The 15,308-nt window shown below is 48.2% G+C and overlaps 1 protein-coding gene across 9 annotated transcripts in view; it reads left to right on the forward strand.

Annotated features, from left to right (window-relative positions):
* Nucleotides 1–15,308, forward strand: part of TTC7B (tetratricopeptide repeat domain 7B) — a 260,937-nt gene that overhangs the window by 16,264 nt on the left and 229,365 nt on the right. For all 9 annotated transcript variants that reach the window (XM_032287652.1, XM_032287654.1, XM_032287646.1 and 6 more), the window contains exon 2: nt 12,679–12,833. Coding sequence is in view for 7 of the 9 variants with exons in the window: in XM_032287646.1 (XP_032143537.1) it covers nt 12,679–12,833 (155 nt within the window). In the remaining 2 variants the exon portion in view is untranslated. The remainder of the gene's footprint in view (nt 1–12,678; nt 12,834–15,308) is intronic.

Here is a 15,308-nt window from a genome sequence, read left to right on the forward strand (position 1 = left end):
ATCCCCACCCCAATGCCCTTTCTTCTACCCAGCCACACAGGGCTTCCCGCTGTTCCTGGGACACACCAGCTCTGTTCCCACCTCAGGGCTTTTCCAGGAGATGCTCCCTCTCCTGGAATGCTCTTCCCTTGGATCTGCCTCCATCTCCTCATTCAAGTCTTGGACGCCCTGCCCTTGGCGTCTTTCCCTGATCTGACCGCCCAGTCCACAGTAGCCCTAGCCACCCTCTTTTAATCCTCTGCACAGCTCTTACCCCTGTCTGGCCCATTTCTGGTTTATCTCTTTGTCTTCCCTGTCTAGAGTGTAAGCTCCTTGAAGGTAGAGACCCACTAGGTCCTGTTCACAGCTGTAAGTCCTTGGTGCTGGCAGATGCTGAACAAATGGGGGTGATGTACAAAGTGCCACCAGGACCCTGATAGCCCGGGCTAAGGGAGCAAGAGAAGCTGCCCCAACCTGACCCAAAATGTGTCTTAAAGGATGGCTGGGAATGTAGCAAGAGAAGGGAGGGAGGCAAGACATGTTCAAGCACCCTTGGGTGAGTCAGATGGCCACAGCCTTGGAAAGATGCAGAGGACCTGGAGTGTGGGTGCATGAGGCTGGAGGCCCAGGGAGAGTGGGAGATGGGCTTTTGGTCATGATCGCAGATGTAAAACTCCTTCCTTGCCTCTGAGATGATGGACTGAACCAGGGGACCCCTCTGGGGTGGCCAGAATAGCCACTCTAGACCAAGAGCATGCAGTAACGTGGGTCATCTTTCTTCTTTTTAAATGATCTGGTTCATGTTTTGTGTAGGTAATGAATGTACATGGTAATAAAAATCAAATTATGCAAAAGGGTATATGGTGAGAAATAACCCCCTCCATCGTCTCTGTATCCTCTTGCTCCCTTCCATAGGAACAGCCACTCTTTAGACTTTCCAGGGGGTCCTTTTAGAAGTATTCTGACTATCCACACATTTATAAGAAAACATGTTATTTTTTTTTTTTGAGACGGAGTCTCACTCTGTTGCCCAGGCTGGTGTGCAGTGGTGTGATCTTGGCTCACTGCACCCTCTGCCTCCTGAGTTCCAGCAATTCTCTTGCCTCAGCTTCCTGAGTACTGGGATTACAGGCACCTCCCAACATGCCAGCTAATTTTTGCATTTTTAGTAGAATGGGATTTTGCCATGTTGTCCAGGCTGGTCTCGAACTCCTGACCTCAGGTGATCCACCCTCCCTGGCTTCCCAAAGTGCTGGCATTGCAGGTATGAGCCACTGCACCCAGCCTATTGTTGCTTTTGACACACAATAGTGACTATATACCCTCTTTTGTATCTTGCTTTTTTCAACTCTCTGTCTTTGTGATTGTTAGCTATTGCTGCATAACAAACCATCCCAAAACTTAGTGCTTTAAAACAACCACTTTTTATTATTTCCCATGATTCTGGGCTTGCCAGTCTGGCCCATGCACTGGCGGCCAGCTATGGGTCAGCATGGTGACTTTGCTGCTCTTGGCTGGGCTCTGTTACATGTATGGAGCCTTTCCTAGACAGCTCCACTCTACTCCACGTGGCCTTTTATCATTCAGCAGGTTGGCCTGGGCTAGTTCTGTGGGAATTCACTCAGGGTGGTGACAAAAATATTAAGGGAAAAATATTAGAGAAAGGTATAGAATATAGTTTCAAACCATTTTAAAAGGCCTAAAAGTTTTTTGTATAGTTCTTGGCTGAAGGCAGCCAGAGTCTCTTTGCAGGAGCCAGAGAGATTAAAGCACAAGTACAAAGGAATGTGACTAGTTTCCCTAGCTAGCTTGTTTATTCATGTAGTCTTAAAACTAACCTTTAAGCCAAATAGCCCTTTCAAGAAGAAGTCGACCAGAGATATTACCTACTAATAGTATTTGCTTTAAGCATCAGAACCTGTCCTTTAATCTTTCACTCTAGTGGTGTTGACTCAAGCCTTTGCCAATTAAACTTTACTAAATAAATGCAAGTCTCACGAAGTAATAAGGGGCGGTGGTTGCAACTATTTATAGCACTCTCCAGGAAGTCTGTAAGCAGCCAAAGACCCTCAGCCAAACTACCAAAGCATAGTATCTGTGTATCAGTATACTTTATTCATCCATTGCTCAGTCAGAGTCTGTAAGACAGACCCCTGCAAGTAGTGCCCAGCGTGAGGCAAACCAGACAAGGTTCGGCCTGGCCCAGGCACATTGTCTTGGTGGTCACAGAGAAGCAAGAGGGAGGAAGTGAGTAAGCCCTTTTCTAAGCCTCTGCGTGCATTAACATTTCTACTGTTCAATCAGTCAGAGCATGCCCTGGGGCCAAGCCCAGGGTCAGTGCGAGAGGCCACAAAGCTTGGGATTCAGGAAGATCGCAGCCAGCCCACCACGGAGTCGTATGTAGATCGCTCCATGTGTTTATGGGTGCACCATCATGTTGCATGGGGCGCACCACAACTCATTGAACAGGTCTCCGGTCAAGGACACTATAGGTTGATTCCTATCTTTTGCTATTATCCGTAGGGCTGTGTGTCGTAAACATCCCTATCTGTACATCTTTGTGCTGAAGAATGCACATATCTGTGGGATAACTTCGTAAAACCGGAATTTCTGGGTAGCTGGTATGGGAGTATGTCAGTTGCTTTGTGGAAATTGCTAAATTGCCCCCTGGAGACACTCATGCTAATTTATGCCCCTACCAGCATGACACTACAGGGTCTGTGTTCCTGTCAGCACTCCGGAGGCAGGGGGATCACAAGTACTGCAAATGTCGGGTTACCCGGAATGACCGGAAGCTCAATAAACACGGGGCTAGAGTTTACTTAGGTCATTCTGAGGCTTAAGAAATGGAGAACCTGGGCTGGGCGAGTTGGCTCACTCCTGTAATCCTTGCACTTTGGGAGGCTGAGGTGGGCAGATCACTTGACACCAGGAGTTTGAGACCCGCCTGGCCAACATGGGGAAACCCCATCTCTACTAAAAATACAAAAATTAGCCTGGCGTAGTGGTTCGCACCTGTAATCCCAGCTAATCAGGAGGCTGAGGCAGGAGAATTGCTTGAGCCTGGAAGGTAGAGGTTGCAATGAGCTGAGATTGTGCCCCTGCACTCCAGCCTGGTTAATAGAGTGAAATAAATAAATAAATAAAAAGACAAAGAAATGGAGAACCTGGCTGTGTTGTGGGGCAACAAAGGGGACACTGAGGAGCCAGCTCCTCCCGGAATAAGGGTGTGTTTCTTCCTCCCGGATCCCAGCTGCAGCAGGAATGGTTTGAATAGACCTAAATGCTTCTCTATAGACGTAGAATCTGAGTTGTTGAGATTTTTTTGTGTTGGTGTCAAGTACTCCTAGGAATAGAGAAGAGTCTTTTTTTTTCTTCATCTGATCAAATCTCTCCATGTCAGCTGCTTATCCTGCAAGGGAGGAACTGGGAGGAAGGGCAATCCCTTCCAGAGGCAAAGGCCACAGCCCCACCTTCCCGGAGATGGGGGGGGATCAAGGAGGCCAAGTGCCCCTGGGCATCGAGCTGTGCCAGCCGCAGGGCTCACAGCAGTAGCTCTATTGTGCTGAGCCAGGGCATGGACCCTCTGCAGAGGGGCTAATTCCCCATATCTCCTTGGTGAGGGTCTCACTAGTGGTCTCAGCTTCAGGCTTTTTTTTTTCCCCCTCGAGATGGAGTTTCTCTCAGTCACCCAGGCTGGAGTGCAGTGGCATGAATTTAGCTCACTGCAACCTCCTCTTCCCGGGTTCAGGCGATTCTTCTGCCTCAACCTTCTGAGTAGCTGGGACTATAGGCACGTGCTACCATGCCCTGCTCATTTTTGTATTTTGTAATTTTAGGCTCTTCTCAAACTCCTGACCTTGCGATCTGCCTGCCTCAGCCTCCCGAAGTGCTGGGATTACAGGCATGAGTCACCACATCTGACTCGACTTTAGGCATTATCCCTATATAAGCCATTGGGGAGCTGGTTACTGCAGCCTCACTCAACCCCCAAATAATGCCCAAGGGAAAAGCGAAGCCAGCCCTGGGCACCCTTGAGTCCCTCCTTACCCCTGTTCCCTGAGAATTCTAGCAGGTGGAGGAGAGGGACTCCGAAACCATTCATCCAGCTTCTGCCCCAGAGGGGTTAAGTGGGCTGGGGTCACCCAGCTGGTTGGGAGGGAAGCTGGGCCCCTCCTGGAGGCTGATGATGTCATTTGTGCCTGGCATGCTGAGAGAGTATAGGCAGAAGGCCTGGGTTCAAACCCAGCTCCAGGATGGGCCAGCTCTGTGGCCTTAGGCATGCTGCTCCCCTCTGCTGCCTGGTACCCTGTTTGTGAGATGGAGATGATAATAGCACCCTAGTATCGTGTCCACGACTATCCAGATCGGGTAAACTGCTCATTACACTGCATGGCGCTTACCATGAGCTCGGTGTAGCCGGGCTATTAATGACTCACACAACACTCATATCTTCCTGCTGTATTGCAGGCCTGGTGAACACAGCTTTCTGGCCCCACAAGATTCAACATAACTGTTCTGGGAAATAGTTAATCCTAAATAATGGAAATAACAATAGCTAATGTTTATTCACCACTTACTTCAGACTGTATGCATTACCTATTGTCGCTAATCTTCACAATACCCAAATGAGAAAACCAAGACTCAGAGAGGTTAAGTGTCTTGCCTGATGCCACACAGCTAGTGAGGTAGGGAGGTGGGCTTTAAGCCCAGGGCTGCTGGAGGCCAAAGCTCTTTTCCCTGCATTGCACCGCCTGTAGCCTCTCCTTTCTGGAAACTGCATTTCTGGCCCCACTTTGCAGTCTGGCTGCTCCGCAGCTAGCTGCGCACCACGCTGTGCCTGGTGAGTGCATAGGCACTTGGGGTTTTAAGCCTCTCCTGCACACAATTCTGATGTAGGGTCCCTGTTTCTGTGTTGCACTGGGAAGCTCTCAAGGCCGTAGTGGGCTCACCTGGTTTGTTACCGAGCTCTCGGGGGTCACTGTTCTTTGTTGCATGATGCGCAAAGTCTTGAAAACATTTTTTTTTTCTGTCTTGTTTTTGTGGTTGTCTCTAATGGGAGAGTAATTTTGGTCCCTAATACTCCTTCTTGGCTGAAAGTAAAAGCCTATCTTTAATGTTTTGGTCCTGTTTTATATTTAACTCTTTAATCTGTCTGGAGTTAATTTTCTTGTATGTCCTGGAGTGCCTTTTTTCCTTCTTGTCACCCTGTCCTGGCTTGCAGCTGGACACATTATTGGGCAATGAATGCTGGTTAGGTGACGTCTTTTCTTGCTATTGGGTTCAAATTGTGAGCCCACGAGGTCCCTGGCAGGGCAGGCAGTGCTCATGGAGTGTTGGTCACACCACCCAGGCCCTCCATCATTTAGGACTGAATTGTGCAGCCTCTGGGTGATTTCTTTGGCCTGACTCTTGGTGTTTTTAATATCTCTGCCCTCCTGGTTGGGAGAGTGAATGGCAGGGAATTCACCTTTTTTGGGGTGAGGGGGAGCAGCCACCATGTTCAATTTCAAATGAGACTGTAATCTCTCTGCTCAGAGCAGGTGCTCTTTTTGGAACTGAGGAGCCAATACTTACCTGCCTAGCAGGAAACTCCCCTGACGATTCCCCTTTCCTCTCTGTATTAGTCCATTTTCACACTGCTATAAACAAATACCTGGGGCTGGGTGCAGTGGCTCACGCCTGTAATCCCAGCACTTTGGGAGGCCGAGGTGGGTGGATCACAAGGTCAAGAGATTGAGACCATTCTGTCAACATGGTGAAACCCCGTCTCTACTAAAAATACAAAAATTAGCTGGGCGTGGTGGCGCACGCCTGTAGTTCCAGCTACTTGGGAGGCTGAGGCAGGAGAATTGCTTGAACCCAGGAGGCGGAGGTTGCGGTAAGCCAAGATCGTGCCATTGCACTCCAGCCTGGGTAACAAGAGCGAAACTCTGTCTCACAAAAAAAAAGAAAGAAAGAAAGAAAGAAAGAAATACCTGGCCAGGTGCAGTGGCTCACACTTGTAATCCCAGCTCTTTGGGAGGCCAAGGTGGGCCGATCAGTTGAGGCCAGCCTGGCCAACGTGTGTAACCCTGCCTCTACTAAAAGTACAAAAACTAGCCAGATATGGTGGGGTGAGTGCCTGTAATCCCAGCTACTTGGGAGGCTGAGGCATGAGACTTCCTTGAATCTGGGAAGTGGAGGTTGCAATGAGTCAAGATGGCGCCACTGCACTCCAGCCTGGGTGACAGAATGAGACTCTGTCTCAAAAAAAAGAAAAGAAATACCTGAGACTGGATGATTTATAAAGGAAAGAAGTTTAATTGACTCACAGTTTTACATGGCTGGGGAGATCTCAAAAAACTTACAATCATGGTGGAAGGTGAATGGGAAGTGAGTATCTTCTTCAGAAGGCGGCAGGAAAGAGAAAAAGCACAGGGGAATTTGCCACTTATAAAACTATCAGGTCTTGTGAGAACTCAGTATCACAAGAACACATAGGGGAAACCGCCCCTATGAGCCAATCACCTCCTACCAGGTCTGTCCCTTGACAGGTGGGGATTACCATATTTGAGATGAGATTTGGGTGGGGACACAGCCAGACCATATCACTCTCCCAGCTCTTCGTGGTTTGGTTCAAAGGAAAGACTTCCAATTCCCCAAACGAGTAGGGCGTGTCATACCTTTGCATATTCTATTCCTTCTGTCTGGAATGCTTCTCCCCACATTTTCCATCTTGCAAATGTGTAGCATCACATTCTTGGTGCAAACTTTGTCTTCTCTCCCACCTCCATCCAATACTGTACACATCTTTGTTAGAGCCCTTATCTGTTGAATGGTCTTGAGAGACTGGGGTGTCGTGAGGGAAGGGACTATCTCCTAATTCTGAGGAAAACCTCTTTTCTCCATTGAATATTTTCCTGTGCTGCCCTCTCCCAGTTGCTGCTTTTTTTTTGTTGTTGACACGGAATCTTCCTCTGTTGCCCAGGCTGGAGTGCAGTGGTACAATCTTGGCTCACTGTAATGTCTGCCCCCCGGGTTCAAATGATTCTCCTGCCTCAGGCTCCCGAGTAGCTGGGATTACAGGTGTGCAGCACTACACCTGGCTAATTTTTAATTTTTAGTAGAGACAGGGTTTCTCCATGTTGGCCAGGCTGGTCTTGAACTTCTGACCCCAAGTGATCCGACTGCCTCAGCCTCCCGAAGTGCTGGGATTACAGGCGTGAGCCACAGTGCCTGGCCCCCCGTTGCTGCTGATGGAACGGAGCGTTCTCCACATCTTGGCATCATGACTCTGGCGCATTGCCCCAGCATCAGATCAGAGAAACACAAAGGCCCTGAATCCTGCCTAGCACTTGGGTAGCAGTTTTTACACCTCTCTGCAACTATGAAACCCATCGTTTAAATGAAAGTTTGGCAATCCTGGGATGTGAAACCAAAGCAGCGGGAGAAGTGCAGGGTCTGTGGATTCTGCAGAGGCCCTCAGATGGGTTCTAGGAATTCTGTCTGGAGACTAGTGAACTTGAGGACTGGGGTTGGTGGGGTGTTTCCAGATAGGAGTTCTCAGCCTGAAGTTGGTTTCTTGTTTGGACGATCTGGTTAAGATTTTGGTTTGGCCCCTGTAACAAAGGTCGGAACTACAGCGACTTAGAAAGTAGAACAGGATAGAAGTTAATGTTTCACTTTCATGTAATAATTGATTGTAAGCAGTTGGGGGCTCAGCGGCAGCTCTGGTGTTGGGATCTAGCAAGCCTCCCTGTGTGGTACTGCTCTGCTCTGCTCATCCTCAATAGATGGCTTCCAGCTATGGTCTCAGACGGCCATGCCATTTTCCAGCAGCACCGCCATGCTCCAGCCTGTGGGGTAGGGTGAACAGGGACTGGAGGACAAGCCCATTCCCTCTAAAGGCTCAACCGAGAAGCCTCGTGCAACACTTCTGCTCCCATCCTATTGCCATAATGTAGTCACATGGCCACGTTGCCACAATGTAGTCACGTGGCAGCACGTCGCCACCAGCGAGCCTGGGAAGTGTAGCCCTTAGCTGGGCAGCTGTGTGCCCTGATTACATTTGGGAATTTTAATACTAAAGGAAGAAAGGGAGAGTGAATATTCTGGGACAACAAGCAGACTCTGCCCAGGCAGTGACCATCCTAACCTGGGGAGGATGCAAATGCCTTCCCTACCACTGAATTAATTCACCATGTACGGAGCACGGACTCTGAACCAGTCATTGCGCATGATACACAGGTTCTTCCTTCAGGCCTTGTCCTTACTGTCTAGAAGGGGCAGACAGATTGATCAACATCCAGGGTGCTCAGGGCTCCTGGGGCTGCTGGAGGTGGTTTGGGATGGGACACCTGGAGGAGAAGTCCGCAGAGCTTGGAGGGTTAGTAGGTGTTTACCAAGTATCGGTGACCGGTGTCCTCAGGATGCCAGAGCATTCCAAAGGGGTGGCACATGTGACGCCCGGCCAGGACCTGTTTTCCATTGCTGAGGGCTGTGGATGTGTTCCAGTGGTGGGGGTGCTGAGTTGGGAGGTTGGGAGGGGGAAGTGTTAACATCTTGGTGCTACGATTCCAGCTTGATTCTCCAGTTTTTTACCCACACCCTATTCCCCTGCACTTGGTTTCCTCCGCTTTCCTGGGCTCTGGGCTGTGGCTTTGGTTGTGCTGTTTCTTCAGCCTGGTTTGCCCTTCCCTCTGCTCTTTGCCAGCCCAGGTCCTACTCATTCTCTAAGGCCCAGCCGGGAGGTGTCGTCACTCTGGGCCATAGAGTTTTCCTGCTGAGAACTCAGTAGCTCTAGCCCACAGTCTGTAAATGGAATTGTGGCTCTGAGAGGGTAAGCCTTGTGTCCTGGTATCCTGGGTCCTGATCTCCTGTGGTTTCCACAGCTAGAATAGGTAGCCAGGGTCCTGATCTCCCATTGTTTCTGCTCCCTGGCCTAGAGACTGCCCAAAGCAGCCATTTTCAGATGCAGGGTCCCTGTGGCAGGGAGGTGAGGAGGGGTGGGGTGGCCGGGAGGGGCCAGGAGAAAGGACAGAGGGACCCTCTGTTCAGGTTGAAAGAGGTGCTTTCTTGTAATTGCCTCCCTGAATCAATGAGGTTAAATCATTGGAGCAAAGTCACTGAGTGACAAACTTGTATTTAAATCTAGGACTCTGAATCCCAAGTTCTATTTTATTTTATAGAATTTAAAAATATACAGAAAAGAAGTTCAACATAGACGGATAATCTTACCACTCAGAAATAACTGCTATTAATATCCTGGCATATATACTTCCAGTTTTTAAAGAAGAATTTCTTTTTTTTTTCCTAAAAGTGACATAAAAGGACTTTGCTCAATGCAAAGAATTTAAACTACAAAGATGAGAATTTACAAATTACCTCAAATCCTATCATTCAGAAATTCCTATTGTTTACACTAAGTGATAATCATTTTAGGCATCATTGTAGGGACATAGACAGATATAAAGGTAGATATTTAGACATACTTCTATAAACAGTGATGATATTCCTGCCCAGTATCATAGCCACTAGCTACATGTAGCTATTGACCACTTGAAATGTGGCTGGTTAGAGTCAACATGTGCTATGAGTATAAAATACACACAAGATTTGGAAAACTTAATATGAAAAAGGAATGTAAGAACTCATTAATATTTTTTAAATACTGATTGCATGTTGACCTGATAGTATTTTGGTTAAATAAAACATATTGTTTAAATTAATTCCATTTTTTTTTTAACTGTAGAGACGGGGTCTTGCTATGTTGCCCAGGCTGGTCTCAAACTCCTGGGCTCAAGTGATCTGCCTGCCTAGGCCTCCTAAAGTGTTGAGATTACAGGCAGGAGCCACAGAGCCTGGCCTTCTTTTCCTTCTTTAATATGGCTATTAGAATTTTTAAATTAAGGCTGGGCGCAGTGGCTCATGCCTGTAATCCCAGTACTTTGGGAGGCTGAGGCTGGCAGATCACCCGAGGTTAGGAGTTCAAGACCAGCCTGGACAACATGGAGAAACCCCGTTTCTACTAAAAATACAAAAATTAGCCTGGCATGGTGGCGAGTTCCTGTAATCCCAGCTACTCGGGGGGAGGCCGAGGCAGGAGAATCATTTGAACCCAGGAGGCGAAGGTTGCAGTGAGCTAAGATTGCACCATTGTACTCCATCTGGGCGACAAGAGCAAAACTCTGTCTCAAACAAAACAAAACAAAACAAAACAAAATTTCAGAATTACATATGTGACTTGCATATATTTCTATTGAACAGCACTGCTCTATTATAGTAAGTATTAATAAGTTTATTAATACATATTAATGGGAAAATAGAAACTAAAATGAATTTAAAAAAATTTTTGAGCTGTAAATAAATGGTTCCTCATTATTTCCTGAGAGTTCACTAAAATTTAAAAATAGAGATTTTTGAAAGATAAAGGCATGGCACTCTGAAGCTCCTCCCAACTCTGACATATGATTGTTTTTGCAGTGCATTGTTTTCTGACACTTCATATTCTGTTCTGAGGCTCTAATTCTGGAGGGCATTTAGCATTCTGTGAGAAACACTCAGGCCTTTGCCTACATGTCCTTTGTTCCTGAGTCCTGGGTGTCGTTATGAGCTGGGTTTCATTTCTTGAGAAGGGCCCATGTGTCTGGGAGGAGGCTGCTTGTGGCCTTTGTGCCTGGCTGGTGTCTGGACCGGCCCCACGCACTGGGGTTGCACTTTCTACCCCGGTGTCCCCGGTAGGCACTGCTTCACTGTCTTCCGGTGTTGGATGCTGGTGTGGCCCTGCCTGATTTCCTCTTTTTTTTTAGTCAGAGTCTTGCTCTGTCACCCAGGCTGGAGTGCAGGGACGTGATCTTGGCTCACTGCAACCTCCACTCCGGGCTTAAGTGATTCTCTTGCCTCAGACTCCCTAGTAGCTGGGATTACAGTCACATACCACCATGCCTGGCTATTTTTTTTTTTGGTATTTTTAGTAGAAACAGGGTTTCACCATATTGGCTAGGCTGGTCTCAAACTCCTGACCCCAGGTGATCCACCTGCCTCAGCCTCCCAAAGTGTTGGGATTACAGGTATGAGCCACCGCACCCTACCAGATTTCCTTTTTGTTCTTGGACATCTAATGAATTCTTGAGTTCAGTAACTGAACTCAGCCCTGTTTAAGTGTTACTTGGCTCCTCCCAGGACTGTAGGTCTCATCTCTAAAAAGTTATTTTAGGGTTCCCAGTACATAGAGCACTGCTAACACCTATGGATTCAGCAGTTGTGGGCCGACTGCTGAGAGCATGTTCAAAAGGCTTTTGGTTTAGCTCTTGGCCTTTGGTGGGCTGACCACCCAGAATCTTAGGGGGTCCTTGGTGATGACTTTTTGAATTAATTTTAGATTGCCTCTATAATAAGCAAATCTATTCTTGTTTTTAGGACCAGGATGTTAAAGACAAAGCTAAAGTCAATTTTTTGCCACCAACCCCGTGGAGGTCCCTCCCCAGCACCCCAGCTGTAACTACTGTCATGGGGTCAAGATATGTCCTTCCAGATCTTTGAAAACTGATTTTATGTTTCAATATAATTATGTTCTGTCCCGTCCCAGAAAAATAGACCATGTTTAGGCCGGTCTGAGTTATTCTGGGTTTATTCAGAACAGTCTGGGGGGTGGGTGTGGATTCCAAAGAGCTGCTCCTGGAGTTAGCTTTTCATTTGAATTAAGCCAGTATAGACATCAACAAGTTATAACCATAAGTAGTGTGGTCTCTGGAGTAAAAGCTTCATGCAGGCATTCCCAGGTATCTGTATAGCTTTGACTTTTAGACAGAAACAGACTAACTCTCTTATTCTGCAGGAATATAGATTTGCATTTCAGGTCATTTTGACATAGACTCATTTGATGATCTGGCTGTACAGACATTCTACCAGCTCCACAGGAGACAACAGAAGAGCTTGGGGATTTCATTGCGCCACTCTTGAAAATACATAACACTGGGGTGTGTGTGTGTGTGTGTGTGTGTGTGTGTGTGTGTGTGTGTGTGCTTTGAGATGGAGTCTCACTCTGTCACCCAGGCTGGAGTGCAATGGCGCCTTCTCAACTCACTGCAACCTGTGCCCCCCGGGTTCAAGTGATTCTCCCACCTCAGCCTCCCGAATAGCTGGGACTACAGATATGTACCACTACACCTAGCTAATAAAACATGTACACCTAGCTAAATAATGTAAATATGTACACCTAGATAAATACAGATATGTACCACTTTTTGTATTTTTAGTAGAGGTGGTGTTTCATCACGTTGGCCAGGCTGGTCTCGAATTCCTGACCTCATGATCCGCCTGCCTTGGCCTCCCAAAGTGCTGAGATTACAGGCATGAGCCACCATGCCTGACCTTGTATGTGTTTTATAAAGATTATACCAAATACATCATAAGACACCTTTGTTTTTTTCTACTGAACTTGAACTCTCTCCATGTTGATATGTATCTATTGCCAAAGAAATGACTGAGTACTTGAGCCAACACCTGCGTGAGTACATGCTACTGGGACATTTTTAAAATGAACTAAATTCACTATGAAGTGGTGCCCGCCTAGACCCTGTGAAGGCTATGATGTTCTGGAAGTACCTTGCTGGGGGCCTGGAGCCTCGGGGTCTGGTGGTTCTGGGGTCCCACGGTGGGGGTTCCACTTGCAAGCCATTCCTTCCTCCCATCTGGCTTCTCATTTTGTTTTTGTAGATGACATGGCAGAACTTCTTCTCGGGGAATCAAAGCTGGAGCAGTACCTGAAGGAACACCCGCTGAGGCAGGGGGCCAGTCCCCGGGGCCCCAAGCCCCAGCTGACTGAGGTCCGCAAGCATCTGACCGCCGCCCTGGACCGAGGGAACCTTAAGGTAAGGTGGGCCTCTGGACAGTGTGTGGTTTAGAAGGGTGCTCAGGGTCAAGCCAGATGACATTTGAGGCTCACCCGCACACTGGCATGGCTTGTCTTCTTAGAAGCAGGCCAGCTCCCTGTTGGGTGGATGCATCAATCTCTAGGCGGGCTGACCACTTCTGGGGCTTCTGGCCCAATAGGGTCTCTCTGATGAGAGTCTTCATGACACGCCATCCTGCACAATGCCACTTATCTCTCAGATGCTTGAATTGAAGCTCTCCGATATAACCCAGACCTTAACCTGACATGTTAACCAGTTCCAGAAAAGAGAGGAGTTCATCAGAAGGGGTACTCAACACACAGTTTCCTGCTCATGAATGTAACAGGCCACTGTGGCCCAGAGCTATGGGGGGTTCCAAACTGGTGCCAGCAGGCCTGGTGTCACATTTGGGAGGGGGCCAGGAACTTCCCTGCACCTGAGCAAGGACCCTCATCCTCTGGCACAGGGAATCTTAGGCGATGCCCCCTATCTGTCCATTCTATTTTCTGGTCTCCTTATACCCAGGTTTCCTTTCCATCTCATGTGGCTTTCCTTCTTTTCTTCCTGGGACTCCCCATTCAGTTCCTTCTGCTTTTCATGGGGGTCATCTCTTCCCACCCTGCCCTTCTGCACCCCCACCCCGTAGCCCCCGGGTCCCCTGGCTCCAGATGCTTCCCCTAGTTCAGATGGCTATCTGCAGCCTCCTCCATCCTGCCTGTCTTCCCCAGGACCCCCCTTCTTATTTCCCCAGGATGTATTTCCCACTGAGGACAGTCTTTGGTGAACTTCTGGAGCTCTGACTTCTGTTTCCTTTTAAGTTTGATGATGTCTTTTTCATTTTTCTTCTCTTCCTGTCTCGGAATCCTCTGGGGCTCTGTTTTTGGTCTTTATTCTTGTCTGCGTGTGCACGCTTCCCCCTGGGAAGTCATGTTTTCCTTGGGTTTACCTTTCATATCTGTACTGCAAACTCGAGCCTGCTCCTGACTTGCTGAGTGACCCTGGGGAGGTTCCTCGCCTCCCTGAAGTTTCTGTAGGTTCGAATGGGATGGGGTCTTAGAGGGGTGAGCTCGGACCTTCCAGGCTCCTGCATGCTCTAAGTCTGTGAGCTTTCATTTTGAGCTGTTTCTCTTTTGGTCATCTGGCACCTCCTCGGCCCTGTTGCAGCAGAGGGCTTGGGCAACCTTTAAGTAAGTTAGGTGTTGGTCAGTGGTGCAGCCACAGGCATCTGGAAACCCTGATAGAGAGCTGCTTTCAAAATGGTCTCTGTGTATGTTGTCTGCATGGGACACAGCTCCAGGCCCCTAGAAGGTGGCTGGAGAGCATCACCTCTATGTAGGGACCCCGCCCCAGGCCCCTAGGGGTGGCTGGTGAGGTCAAAAATGCAAAAACATAAAGCCCCTCATAGGGAGCCCAGGTGCCTAAGGACTTCCTGTGGCATTTGGGCTTCAAAAGCCAGGTCTCTTTCCCCGATCAGTTTCTCTGTCAGGGCATGCCACACTTTGGTGTGTGGCAGATCACTCGAGGCCGGGAGTTTAACACCAGCCTGGCCTGTCATATGTTCTGAACATATGACATGGTGATGAGATGATGACACAGGTGGACACAGGGGTAGGTCTTGATCTGGGGACACAGGTGGCAGGTCTTGATTAGCAGGAGACGGTGGAGGGACAGCAGGCAAGTGGGCCACAGCTCACAGTGATGGGTAGCCAGACTCAAGTGTGCATCTGCCAGGAGGTGTTGGGGGAGATATCTGGCTTGTTTCTTTCCCTTGTCCACCTTCCACAACTTCATCTTGAAAAATTCCCCTTTCATTTCACCAGGTGCTGATAGGTTTTGCTTTCTATCCTCTACAATGCAGTGTGGTAGTAAGCACATGAATTTATTTATTTATTTATTTTGAGACAGAGCGTTGCTCTGTTGCCCAGGCTGGAGTGCCGGAGCGCCATCTCGGCTCACTGCAACCACCACCTCCCAGGTTCAAGCGATTCTCCTGCCTCAGCCTTCTGAGGAGCTGTGGCTACAGGCACCTGCCACCACACCTAGCTAATTTTTGTATTTTTAGTAGAGATGGGGTTTCACCATGTTGGCCAGGCTGGTCTCTAAATCCTGACCTCAGGTGATCCATCCGCCTTGGCCTCCCAAAGTGCTAGGATTACAGGCGTGAGCCACCGAACCCAGCCATTGAATTTAATTCAAATTAAAATGCTTCGGTTTGAGTCCACTTCTGGATTTATAAGCTGTGTGATCTTGAGAAATTACTTTACCTCTCTGAGCGCCATGTTTCTCAGCTACAGGCCTACTTAGCCCAGGATTATCTTGAGGCTCAGATGGAGAAATTCTTTCAAAGCTGTGCAGCGCTGGATCCACATAATTTCTTGCTGTGTTATTGGTTCTACCTGGAGAGTTTTTCTCCCATTGCTTTTTTTCAGCTTCCTCCATCTTATAAAGAATGTT

This window comes from Sapajus apella, unplaced genomic scaffold, assembly GCF_009761245.1.
Source record: "Sapajus apella isolate SASKATOON/1434 unplaced genomic scaffold, GSC_monkey_1.0 scaffold20, whole genome shotgun sequence".
In the NCBI taxonomy this organism is placed as follows: domain Eukaryota; kingdom Metazoa; phylum Chordata; class Mammalia; order Primates; family Cebidae; genus Sapajus; species Sapajus apella.